Source organism: Lepus europaeus, chromosome 14 (assembly GCF_033115175.1).
Source record: "Lepus europaeus isolate LE1 chromosome 14, mLepTim1.pri, whole genome shotgun sequence".
In the NCBI taxonomy this organism is placed as follows: Eukaryota; Metazoa; Chordata; class Mammalia; order Lagomorpha; family Leporidae; genus Lepus; species Lepus europaeus.
Window position 1 is genome coordinate 74,418,407 of NC_084840.1, and position 14,016 is coordinate 74,432,422.

General features: G+C 42.1%; 1 protein-coding gene across 5 annotated transcripts in view; it reads left to right on the plus strand.

Annotated features, from left to right (window-relative positions):
- Window positions 1–14,016, plus strand: part of SFMBT2 (Scm like with four mbt domains 2) — a 259,960-nt gene that overhangs the window by 127,383 nt on the left and 118,561 nt on the right. For all 5 annotated transcript variants that reach the window (XM_062210951.1, XM_062210948.1, XM_062210952.1 and 2 more), the window contains exons 5-6: window positions 4,575–4,663; window positions 6,324–6,570. In XM_062210951.1, the coding sequence (XP_062066935.1) occupies window positions 4,575–4,663; window positions 6,324–6,570 (336 nt within the window). The remainder of the gene's footprint in view (window positions 1–4,574; window positions 4,664–6,323; window positions 6,571–14,016) is intronic.

Below are 14,016 nucleotides of genomic sequence, written 5' to 3' on the forward strand. Positions count from 1 at the left end.
AAAGTTCTAATGATGGTGGCATAAATATTAAAAACTCAGATTACATAGATTATTCTGAATTTCACCATTTATTTTTCTCTTTTTACCCTCGTGCCATCATTATATGGGATCTCATTTGTTCCCCCAATTCCTAGATAATATCTTTGTTAATGCTATTTTTAGAATAAAATAAGTTCTTTTTGCCATCATGTACGAATATTTACAACCAAGCCTCAAGAATTTGAATGGAAGCTTTTCCTCCAGCAATCTGTATATAATAATTATGTAGGAATGTGTAAGTGTGTGTGTGTGTATGGACACAGTTTTGGTGACATTTTCTGCAGCTTAAGCCTTCATCTGTTATTAACGGTGGAGATATTTTTATATCTGTGTGTTTGAAGACTGGCAGTGTATAATGTAGCCCACTGCACAGAGTAGGAGTGTCTCCTGTTGAATCGTTTTATGCCTTTGTTTTCTTTTGTGGGAGTCATTTAATTTGAACCCTATATGAAAAATTAATATAGATTCTCCTTTAGAAATCTCCAAGGGAAAGGACTTGATAGTTTTTCCTTCCAAATAGTAGAGTGTTTCTGTTTATACTTTGGGAGTGATTTCCTCCTGTTTTCTTTGCTTAAGTCAGTGTTAAAACATCTTTTCCTGATTGAGTCAAAGGCTGCTGTTGGGAAGCCTGTGTTCTCTCGGTAGCCAGGAGTTCCAGTGGATTGAGTGTCTTACTTGCCTGTTTCCTCCAGAGACTCATTAAAATGATAGGAACGGAATAGCAAACACACAGAGAAGCCGCACAAAGAATGGGAGGGGAACCAGTGTAGAAAGAGTACTTCCGGATGTTTCTGACAGGCGGAACCCTCAGGAAGTGACTGAGTTGATGGCTTGATGACTGACGGTGGGGGCTGCTGCCACCCAGACACATGTGGGGCTGCAGCTGGAGGGGGTCACTTTGGAACCTCCAGAGGCTCAGGACATCGAAGGCCAGGTGGGTGAGAGTCTCGGGTCTGCCTGTAGTCAGATCACTTCAGGGACTCTTCCCACCCCCATCGGTACAACAGGACCAGAAACTGGATGTCTGTCCCCCAGGCTAACCCCTGAATGAGTTGACAGACTTGTCAGGGGAGAACAGTGGACACTGGTTTGGAAGCTTCTTAGAAAGGGGTCGCCGCGGTGCCCACCCTCTGAACTGGACACACATCTCTCCTCCAGGTCCTCCGTTGTCTCAGATTTTAATGTGGTGACAGAACTGCCAGGCCCATGTCAAGGCGGTGAATTAGAAAATGTGTCACCCCTCGGGGACAGCATCTCACAGGAGAGTGGTCTGCAGATTGGAGCTGTGGGAACAACAGAAATCTTCAGTGGCCTTCCAACGTTTAATGTGTGGTTGGTGTGTCAGTTTGAAGGGAGAGGGAGAGATAAATAGTTGTAGGACAGGAGTTTGGTTTCCTTTGGAGCAAGGTCACACTCCTCACTTTGAGTCTTTGAAGAGAAATGTTTGGCAGAAGAAAAACTTACAGTTTGAAAATTTCTAGCGAGTACGTGGGGGTGGGGTGGGTTTTTGGTGCCTCGCGTTAAGCTGCTGCTTTAGATGGGCGCATCCGATTTCAGAGCCCTTAGACTTGGGTCCTGGCTCCATTCTCTGTCCCATCTTCCTGCTAATGAGGCAGCAGATAATAGCTCACGTAATGAGGTCCCTGCCACCCATGTGGGAGACCTGGACTGAGTTCTGAGCTCCTGATTTCAACCTGGCCCAGCCCTAACAGGGAGTGAACCAGAGGATGGAAGGTCTCTGTTTCTGTCTGTCTGTCTGACTTTCAAATACACAAATGGATAAAAGTGGACACCTGGAACACTGCTGCTCAAGTGCAGTGAAGTCTAAGGAATTCCCAGGTGACTTTTAGTGTCTGGCATTTAATCAGAATTGACTTGATTAAAAATAAGTCCATCGACTGAATTGTAAGTGTATTGTGCTTAGATTTTATTTTATGGTGATGTTTCTCCTAATAGGTTTATCACTTGTTTGAGAATCTAGAGCCTTGAGAAGTAAATGTTGATTGAAACAGTTCTTCCTTTAGAATTAGCAAGAGTCCCGAGAACTGGTTCCTCTATATTTCTTTAACCTCAAATGGCCTGTGTACTTTTATGGCTTTGTAGATATATTTTCTGTGGAGAGCAATTTATCTAGATATTCTGTGGCACATAAAAGTTGACTTCAGAGTCTTATACAGAAATATATTAAAGGGAAGTTTATGGGATCTGTGGAATGTAAGGCTCACAAGATGTGGATTTCAGAGTCATCGCCAGTGGGCATTTGGTGTGATGTAGACAATTTTTATTTCAACATTGCACAGTGTCTTTAAATATAAATTTCAATGTTGATTGTATGCATGTTAGAAATAACCCTTAAGTGGAAGACTGAACTTCTCATAATACATACAGGCATAAGTTCTGTCAAATGCAGGAGTATTTGTTGCTCAACTGTGACAATTGTTATATTTTTAATGCTATAAAACACATACTTACTGGCTACAGTTACTTTCTATCCATCATGCCTGCATCTTACATTATTGGTTCATCTGTTTACAAAACCGTGCAAGAGGCTTAGATCCTAGTGGGAAAGACTGTTCTGTAAGATTGAAGGCTGCATATTCAGGAGTAGGAAACTAGCTCTGCTCTTAGTGTATTCGCTTTGCAAGAGTTAAGAGCATCTACCTCACAGCATGGTTAAGGGGATTAAAATAGGAAAAAAAATGAAAAGTCTTTGTAAAGCATACAGTGAGTACAGATTTTTACTAATTTGTCTACCTTTGTTTTTGTCTTAATAATCTTAGTTATGGAGGAGAGCTAATTTTAAAAAGAATGTAGCATCTAAAAATGGCCCGTGCACTTGCAATTGACAGAAGAGAACACAGCTTTTGCTGCAGAGCTGTTTATTTCCGTGGGAGTGTGTATGTGTAAAATAAGAAAGGTGGTATTTTATTTGGGGAAAGTCAAAGCCAAAGGGATGAGTTGTTCTTTGCTACAAGTGTGGCAGCGGCTAGAATGTTGTCGTTGTAGTACAGCGTAGAGCTGGAATTCCGAGCCCTGCTTGCCTAAGTACCTACCTTCTCTGTTGGTTTTCCTCCTGGCCTCATGATCATTCACGGGTAGTGGGCAGATATTGACTGAAAGGACAGTTAGTGATGGAACTGACACCATTGCCTGTTCTATGAACAGTTCTGCCCAAACCTGTTCAAAGTTTCAACTGTTGGTTTGTGTGAATGGTTCAATAACTAATGGAAATATGTGATCATTTAATGCATACTTAAAACAAAAGCTAATATTTACTAATTGCTTAGTGTATGCCAGGTATTGTTATGTTTTTAACAAGATATCGCTAACAGCATTTTATCAATAAGGAAAGATTCTAAGGGAAATTGAGTGAAATATTGAAAGTTGTACATCCGGTGATGATGACAGAGCCTAGCGTGGAACCCAGTCCTACCCTACACCCCATGGTCATCTTCCTTTTGAGCTAGAAAAGATTGCATCAGGACTCTCAAGAACCCACGCAGTGCAAAACCACTTGGGTCTGGGCCCTTTAGGAAAAGGCTGAGTATGCAGTAGGCCCCTCCCTACGTGTGCTGTGAAGGAATCTGGGGCAAGCCTGTTGCTCTCACAGGTGCTGACTTTGCAGATATCTTAGTGTCCTGAAAAGGTTCAGACCCTCAGGCATATGGGTGTATCCACACAGAACCTTTGGAGATCTGTAGATTGGGAGATAATGCCAGAAGGTAGGTTTTCCTTGGGTTCTGAGTTCTAAACCTTTACAGATTGTTGGCCTCCAGGGTCCGTTGGTTCTGTGTTTTTTTTTTTTTTTTTTTTTAAATACATTCTCAAATGTATTCCTTGCTTCTTCACAGTGCTGTCATCCCCTGTTTGGGGCCCTGTCACTTTTGTACTCAGTTGCAGAAGCCTTAAGTTCCCTGCTTTTAGACTGTTTCTGTTCAAACTTTCCTACTGCCAGCCTTGTCTCCTGCAGTGATTTCCTGGTTATTAAACATCGATGCTGTCTTGAGTGGCTGTGGTTATATTCCTCCTACTAGACATTTCCCACTTCTGTATAGCAGTCTGTCCAGTTTTCCATAGTGTTTCTCCATTTCTCTTGACTCCACGACTCTTGTTAGCAAATGTCATTTCCTCTCACTCTGAAAATTCCTTCTCTCCCTGTGTAAAATCCAGGGCCTGGTTTTCTTTTTCCACCTGAAGCACTTTTCTTTGATTGCTCTAGCCAGCATTGATCTTTTTGTCCTTGGAAACCCCTGGATTATATACTTACTTGTTATCAGTGAGAAGTTTCTGAATAGATTGGAAGACTTTTAGGATCTGATTCTTTAACTTCCTTGATGTCCAGGCCCATGGTAGGTATGAGGTCACTACTTGTTGATGAATTTGTTGTCTCAATTTTTATATCAAACACAGAGCTTAAAATTAAGAAAACTGTTGGAGCAACACCTACGTACAGGAAACTGTGATTTGAAGTTTATTTGATATCTCACTGCTCTGTTGAAGTGGTTTTTTGTTTTTTTTCTCCTTTGTCTCATCAGCAATCAAAGAGAAGTACACAGACTGGACAGAATTTCTCATACGTGATTTGACTGGTTCACGGACAGCACCTGCCAACCTACTGGAAGGTGTATGTATTGTTCTTATACGTCTATGTTATTTCTGAAGCATCCGGTTATGTGAATTCAGACCTAACAGCACCTTTGCATATATCCTTCTGCAGATACATGTGTGTACCTCTATCCAAGTAGCCTAACTTCCTGTTTTGTCCTGAGTTACTTGGGTGACTGATTGGAATGGCATTGGTGTATCTTCCCCTGTGGGATGATCAGTCCATGGGAAATTTGCTTTATTCAAATGCATTTTAAAATAATACTGTGTTCACAGATCTTTCCAGAATTCCATAAGGTTAAGCTTTTCTCCTGTATTAATGAATACAAATAAAATTCTGTAACTCTTTTGAGCAGTTGACAACTAAGTATATGTATGCACTTAAGCCATCCTTTTGAGAACATTGATAAGTAGTTCTGTTAAGTAATCCATTTCAGATGCTTAAGTGCAAGATTTGAACACAGATAATAATAATTGAATTAGCATCCCTCATAAAAACAAGAGGAGAAATGGCTGACCATACGTAAATGTAGTTTCAAGGTACTGAAGAAAAAATAGTTTGACCTGAAATTTCAATAGTTCGTTTGAAAATAATTTTGGGCTGAAACATTTTAATGTTCAGTATATATAATAAAACAGGAGGAGAAAGGTACAGTGTCATAAATAATTATTGAATTGCCAAATTTGTTGTTTAAGAGTATTCCTAAGAAGGGAAAAACTTAATAAATAGCAGGGAAATAAGGTGTGAATTTTTACGGTATCATTATTGTCTTAACCTTGGCTTTCCCTGTGCTCACAAGTAATATTGATACTTCAGAGCACCACTGTGTAATGTACAGTTATGGGTTTTGTTTTGTGAACATCTTGCCTGGCGTATTTGTTAAATATCTTTATAGATATTATTTTAATTATTTGGTTAACAAATCCAAATGATGGTTGTTCACCCTTCCAAAGGGATAAAATTGTCTTATTATGTTAATTTTCTTTTAATGTATTTGCCTACAGGGCTGGCTGAACAAACACCCTTTTCATATGCTAACATATGCTAAGAAGGCTCCTTAGAAGGAGCTCTAATTGTATATTCTCTAAACCAATTATCAGGTTAAGTGTGGAAATAACTTTACATAATAGTCTAATTTAGCTCATCATTAAGGTGTCTTAGACATGTCATCTGCACATAGCCAAACTTTGCGCACGTAATCCAAGTATACGATGATCTTGGTTAATAGAACAGTGGCCATTCTAAGACCACTGTCTGTTAAAGAGTCTTGGTATAAATGTTTGGCCTAAGCTCATTTTATATAGATAGACATTTTGCTAGCATACGATTTCTAGCTCCAGGCAAATTGGGTATAACTATTCTTAAAAGCATGCTAATTTCAAACAACTGCAATTTTATCTGGGAAGGGTGCTTTGTTTGGTGAGAACGTAGCCCAGACTGTTATTTTCTATTTACTTGTGACTCTTGTTGTTGGATGCAGTATTGGGTACATGAGTGTGTATGAGGGATGATGGGTGGGCCGTGGTTGTGTTGAGGATGGGGGGTGGAGGGGAACACCGGACTGTTTGCCAATAGCTTGGATGATGGTGTGAAAAAATATTATCTTCTGCTGTCATCTGTTTCCATGAGAACCTTAAAATAAAGTTTAAAATAAGGAGTTTTGCTTCTGTTTAAACAGCCTCTGCGAGGGAAAGGCCCTATAGACCTCATTACAGTTGATTCCTTAATAGAACTTCAGGATTCTCAGAACCCTTTTCAGTACTGGATAGTTAGTGTGATTGAAAATGTTGGAGGAAGATTACGCCTTCGCTATGTGGGATTGGAGGACACTGAATCCTATGACCAGTGGTTGTTTTACTTGGATTACAGACTTCGACCAGTTGGTTGGTGTCAAGAGAATAAATACAGAATGGACCCACCTTCAGGTAAGGGCCAAAGCTTTTGCTGCCGGAAAGTGTTTTAGGAAAAAAAAAAAAAAAGTGATATTTTCCCGGATGTGTCTCTGGAGAGAGTATCGGCTCTGTGATACCTTTTGTATCCAAGTACGTGAACATGAAGCGTGTGAAGTACAGAGTCCTTTCTACAGAGAGGAGAACCCAAGAGTTCCAGCAGCAGTGTTCCGCAAGGAGAAAGTACTGTGGGAGCTTTAGCAAAGGTGATCCAGTCCCTTTGAAACCACTGGCTCAGAGGTGAAAGCTGCAGCAGCTTGGATTTTGAGCATGTTCTGCATTTATTCTTCAGGGATTTTGAGAGTCTTGCAAGAAGATTCCAAAATCATCATCCATCCATCCATCCGTCCATCCATTCATCCATCCGTCCATCTATTCATCCATCCACCCATCCATTCATCCATCTACCCATCCATTCATCTCCGAACTTCCTATCATCCATTCATCAAAATATCCAAACCATGTGGTTATCATTATAGTAACCATTCTGACCGGGAAATAGCACTGAGAACATCATCAAGCTTATTTTCCTGGCACATCACAGATTCTCGTTAGCTTCAAACGACTTTGCCCAGGCTTAGTTAGATTGAACAGTGCGTGTATGCTTTCTGACAAAAATCTCAGTATTTACAAAATAACCATTCTTGAATATTTACTACGTGCTAGGTGATTTTACATCTGCTGTGTTGTTTATTTTGATTCCAAAAAACGTATTGCACATTTGGGGTTAATTTTACTTCATGTCAGAGGAAATTGAGACAGGGTTAAGTGACTTGTCCAAGGTCACCCAGCTTATATATAGGTGGCAGGTGTTGTAATTCATATTACCAAGTCCTGTGCCTCTTTGACCCCTCTCCCCCTTGCTCTCTTTGCTCGCCCTACCAAGCTTTGCATGGGAAATCTCAGAACAAAAATGTTGAATTGGTTTTTTTTCTTTTTCTTTTTAAATGCTGAATTTATATCGAATTAAAGATGCCAAGGAAGAAATGTTCATTGCTTTCTGAAATTGCCGGTTTTCTTTCTGGGCAGTTTTATGGGAGCATTTGAAAAAGGAACTTGTGTCTTTATTACAATCACCAGAGCATTGTATTTCTCTGTTAGTTGCCACTGTTAATCTTGAGTACTTGAGGGTGAGGAGTTTTATTTACCTTTTCCGTCACTCAAAGTTCTCAACAGAAAAAAGCTTCCTGGTTCCATATCCTGTGTACTTGCATCTGTGTTAAATTTGACAGGTGTAAAGATGTGTGGTATGGCATTTTATTATATTAGTATTATTGTTGTCAGCATTTTGAGAAGAAGCCAAGAAATCCATTTGTACCCTGAGTAATTGGGACCATGATGACAAGCAAAGGGCCCGTTGGTGTCATGGGAAAAGACTAGGTTTGCCTTGGGATTCACAACCTAGCAGGGAAAATTTACTTTGTGGGGAAAGTTGAGTATATAAATCTCAGCTTTGTACCTAATTGCTATATAAATTTTAGGGGAAACATATACTTGCCAGTGTAAAAATTTATGGCAAAGCAAAGAATTTCTAGTAGCTTCTTATATTCTCAGTGGTGCTTCTTTCCTGGGAAGTCATAGGACTTGCATTCAGAAGCAAGAATGGAACAGTGTCCCTGTAGAAACTTTAAAGGTGTTTGTTCATCAGCTCTTTCCCTCTTTAGATAATTTGGTCTTTTTATAATATAAAAATCAATTATGCTTGGGGCCGGTGCTGTGGTGCTGTGGTGTAGCGGGTGAAGCTGCTGCCTGCAGTGCTGGTATCCCATGTGGACGCCAGTTCGAGTCCCGGCTGCTCCACTTCCAATCCAGCTCTCTGCTGTGGCCTGGGAAAGCACTGAAAGATGGCCTAAGTGCTGGGGCCCCTGTACCCAAGAGGGAGACACGGAAGAAGCTCCTGGCTCCTGGCTTCAGATCTGCACAGCTCTGGCCATTGTGGCCATCTGGGGAGTTAACCAGCTGATGGAAGACCTCTCTCTCTCTCTCTCTCTCTCCCTCTCTTTCTCTCCCTCTCTTCCTCTGCCTCTCTGTAACTCTGCCTTTCAAATAAATGGATAAATCTTTTTTTTTAAAGAATCAATTATTTATCTTAGAATTTTCTGGACATGAGTTGTCTATTTCTTTGATGAGTTCGCAAGGGTCTCTGAAGACTGGAATAGGCTCCCATTGTCAAGAACTTCCTTAGCACTTTTTTACAAAGATCTATTTATTCATTTATTTATGTGAAAGACCTAGAGGCAGGGAAAGAGACCGACAGAGGCAGAGATATCTTATATCTTCCATTGCTGGTTCATTCCCCTAATGGTTCCAACAGCCAGCACAGAGCCAGGCTGAAGTGAGGAGCCGGGAACTCCCTGCTGAACTCCCACATAGGTGGCAGGGACCCAAGTACCTTTGCCAACTTCTGCTGCTTTCCCAGGTGCATTAGGAAAACTCCACGGGAAATGGAGCAGCCAGGACTTGAACTGGCACTCTCGTATGAGATGCCAACATCGCAAGCCATGGGTTAATCCACTGTACCAGAGTGCTGGTTCCTTTCCCCAGCATTTAAACTGTCAGCAAGAAGATGACGTATGGGAAGAAGAAAATGAAAGTCGGAAAGGCATTGAAAATGTAGCTTTCTGTTTTCCTGTGCTCTTCACATGCAGTAGTTCTGAGATGGAAACTGGAGTCTCTTAGCCTGATTCAGTGGTGTATCGTCACGGAGAAGCAAGGCACTTACTACCTCGGTTTTACACATGGGAACAGAACCCAACACTTGAGACTTGGGTACATTAATTCCCAGTCTCAGTCTGACTTGTACAATTTACACAACACCACCACTTCCTTCACTGAAACATGGGAGGGAATAAAATTTCTGATTTGTGTAGAAAGCACTAGGCTGATATATTCCCAAGCACCATTAAACCAGTGAGAAATGTTCAACACTAATTGTTGGTGAGGAGTTAGAAGGATGGTGGTAGAAGGGAGAAAATATAGTGTGGATACACTTTTTTTTTTTTTCAAGATTTATTTATTTACTTAAAAGTCAGAGTTACACAGAGAGAAAAGGAGAGGCAGAGGAGAGAGCAAGGTCTCCCCAGGTCTCCCACACGGGTGCAGGTGCCCAAGGAGACTTGGGCCATCTTCCACTGCTTTCCCAGGCCATAGCAGAGAGCTGGATTGGAAGTAGAGCAGCCAGGACTTAACCCATATGGGATGCCAGCACTATGCCACAGCACCAGCCCCTGGATATACTTTGCGAGTCAGGCTGTGTGGGCTTACCCTTTGCTCAGGACTGAACCCCTGCTGTGCACACCCAGTAATGCCAACACCATTGTCAAACATTATCATAATTCTTCCTTGAACTTCAATTATTCTTTTGCCCTTTTAACGGTCAGACTACTTCTCAATAGAGAGATGTCATAGACATAGAAATTGCTAACAGAAAGTAGCTAGGAAGTTAGTCTTCAAAAACTCTGGGAAAATGTACTAGGTTGCACACGTACATAATCAGTTGAGCCTTCCAGCATCTGGGCTGAATGAGCAAATTACATTCTGGTGCTTGGGTTGGGAGGAAAGGGAAGAGAGGAGAAGCCACTTCACCCTGTGAAGTGGAAGTAAATGATGTCTTTGCAGGGCTGCTGAGTGCATAATGTGTATCAAGTGATTGGCATTTTCTGGGCATTCAATCTGCGATCAGAGTATTACGGACATACTTTGGTTTTCTAAGAAATTTCATTAGGTCATTGAGATGAGAAGTCACTGAAAAGACCCCACCTGCTGTCCTTTTTCTAGATGTTGGAGAGGAACCTTGTAGATATCCTTACAGAGTGATGAAACTTCTTGAGTTTTTTCTTCCTTCTCTATTTCTAGAACTTTTTTCCCATTTTTTTCCTGTTCAAAATCCTTCCTAGCTTGTTTTTTATTTGTTTAAAATGCTTGTCTTGGGTAGTTCCTGGAGCCGGGTAGTTTCTGAATCTAACTTAAATGCTTCCTGACCAAACTATTTCATAGTCTCAAAGACTTGACTTGATGCTTTCTGTTCGGGCTTCCGTAGCGACATGCTACCACAGACATTGTGGCTTAAACCACAGACATGGATTTTCTCACGGTTCTGGAGGCTCATGTTTGAGATCGGAGTGCCAGCAGGCTCAGGTTCTGGTGAGGGTTCTCTTTCTGGTTTGTAGATGGTCGCCTTCTTACTATGCCCTCACCTGGTGGATTGAGAGAGTGAGTGAGTCCTGATCTTTCTAGGACAGTCCTCTCTTCCTAAGGGTTTCACACCCATAACCTCATTAAACTCTAATCCTCTTCTGAGTGCCCTACTACCATACCATCACGTTGGGCAGTAGGCTCCAACATAGGAATTTTGGGCAGTGGGACACATTTTCAATATTTCCCAGCATTTTCCAATATTTACTGTCTCTTAATAACCGTGAGTGGTCTCTTCCCTAGGTCTCTCCCTGGTGGAGAAGGAAGGAAGAGAGGTTTAGGGCTGTGGAATATGAAAGAACGGATAGCCCCTCTTTATTTATGATTATTTTACTCACCCCTTCTTCCCGTATCACTTATGATAAAACCTGCTGAATACTTGCACGAGAGGATATTGCTTCATTTTCTTGTAGGTGTCTAGTTACAGATAAGTCAGAACACATCTTTTTTTTTTTTTTAAATTATTTTATTTACTTGAAAGGCAGAGTTACACACACACACATACACACACACAGAAATATTCCATCTGCTGGTTCACTTCCCAATTGGCTGCAACAGCCGGAGCTTCACCCATCTGAAGCCAGGAGCCAGGAGCTTCTTCCGGGTCTCCCACATAGGTGTAGGGGCCCAACGACTTGGGCCATCTTCTACTGCTTCATTAGGCACATTAGCTGGGAGCTGGATTGAAAGTGGAGCAGTCGGGACTCAAACGGGCGTCCATATTGGATGCTTGCATTGCAGGCGGCAGCTTAGCTCATTACGCCACAATGCTGGTCCCAGGACACGTCTTAATTGCTTCTGACGTCTCCACAAACAGAAATTGACACAATGCACTCTGGTAAGTTATAGCTGCACTGCAATCATCTCAGGAAAATGTTTTATGTCCTTTTAATGATGCTGTTTATTGTGCATAAACTTTCCAGCATAGCCAGAGTGCCTCTGCCTGCTGAAATGCACCTGGGAAATACTGCTTAGTGCTGGTGCCATGGTGTAGGTGTTCCGCCCGTGCGGGTGGTGAAGCAGACTGCATGTAGGTTTCAGCTTTTCAGAGAACATTCTGTTTTGGGATTTAATATCCTCAGAAAAAAGACACAGATTTTTTTTTAAAAGATTTATTTATTTATTTGAAAGGCAGAGTTACAGAGAGGTAGAGAGAGAGAGAAAAAGAGAGAGAGATCTTCCATCTGCTGGTTCACTGCCTAAGTGGCTGCAATAGCCAGAGCCAGGCTAATCCAAGCCAGGAGCTTCTTCTGGGTCGCCCACGTGGGTGCAGGAGCCCAAGGACTTGGGCCATCCTCCACTACCTTCCCAGGCCATAGCAGAGAGCTGGATCAGAAGTGGAGCAGCTGGGACTCGAACCGGTGCCCATATGGGATGCCAGCACTGCAGACGGCAGTTTTACCCACTACGCCACAGTTCTGGCCCCAAGACATGGATTTTTAAGCTTGTAGGACTGAGCCAGAAATCACCCAGAGCCTAGGCTACTCACTGGGTTTGTTTCTGGGGTGGAGGCGCAGAGAGCCCGCATCTCCTATGTGGACGTGTCAGCTCTATGAGGATTACGGGGGCTGATGATTGTGCCATGTGTGAGGCTGGGGTCAGAGGGACTCTGCCAGCCCTGCAGGGACCCACATGTCGCTGCGCTGAGTTCTGATAGTTGGACTTAACTTCAGGGATGTTGAGCTTGCATCCCTAGTGCCCTGGGTCGATTTCTTGTTACGCAGTCTTTTTACCCCATTGCCCGTCTCAGGGGCGCCCACCCTCCGTGACCACAGACAAGAGCATAGCTAGTTGTGGTTCCTGTTTGTCTTTTTCCTTCCTTTCCCCTTTGTGTCTTCAGACCCTACCTTTGGTCTCGGCTTTGGAAATCTGTGTCGTTTTTCACAAGTTGGTTCTTGTCCTACAATTCCACCATCGAATTCCCTGTCCGTTACTCCCAGATGGTGGGAAAAGTCGGCTTCTTCATGTCCCACCGTGCAGCCCAGCCTCTCACATGTGCTGTTTCTCTCCTGAGCTCCCTTGAACAGCTGCATCAGAGTGCTCTGTCATTTGCTCCCTGGAGCCGCTGAGTTGCCGCTCTCTTCGCTAACATTTTCATGCAGTGCACTTGAACCTGAGCCATTAGCGCGTTCCAGGGCATCCTTCACAGCCTTGTGGGGCAGTCCACAGGGCTCTGTGAGCTGGGCCCTCTGCTACTTTGGGGGACCCTGTGACAAGCAGTGTCTTCCTTCACACCCCCTTTCTTACATAGAGGTGAGAGGAGCGGTTGATTCAGTCTGCGGAAGTGTTGATTGTGGTCCTACTGTGTGTCCCAACATAGTCAGACACTATGAAGGAGAATCACATTCTGTGTTTATTCTGACATAGAAATGCTAGCTAGGAAAATAAAAATTCTCCGAATGCTGGAAACCCGAAAGGATCACAGACAGTAAATATACATAGAGGGTATTTTGTCGTGAATAACCCTTTGGGTATCTTTGTGTAACAAACAATGGCAGTGGGTAATGCATTGAACATTTTGCTAGTTCTGGCCAATCTTAACACCTGACAGAGTCATGGCAGAAAAGCCTAAATAAACCTCTAAAACAGAGGAGCTTAAAGCTCAAGGTGAGTTCAGAAGCTATGAGGATGAAAATATATAGCTCCATGCTAAAAAGCAGACATGCAAGAAATTAAAAATATAACCCCAAAGGCTGAATGTTACCTTTAAACTGTGCTTAAATTCATATTCATATCCTAACTGTCTGTCTGAAGTAGCCTGGGTTGATATAGTGAAGGTATAAACAAATCTACTTCCAGTGAGTGCTTCTGGAAATCCTATTTTGATAAGGTCTTAAATCTGTTGAGATCAGGCCATAAAATTCTCCTGCAGTTTCAGCAATAGGTAAAAACAGTGCTCAACAATTTTTTTTTCTTTTAATTTTGTATTCAGACTGTGTAAGCCCCATTCGTAAATATCTCACCCCCACCGCCTGGGAAAAAATATGGGCTACATGTGGTGTTAGCAACATTTCAAGTGTAAATATGAAAGTTGGTTGGTAAATTTTAATTTACTTTTTAATAATTTTCTGACTTACACAGGCTATTTTTAGCACAGGAGAGCTTAGAGATTTAGTGAAAAATATGTTGTAATAACTGCAAATGTCAGACAGGAGTCATTTGTAGTTTAGAAATTTATCAGATAATAAGTTCTTCATCAGTGGTTATTGCTGCCTAGGTGATATGTGG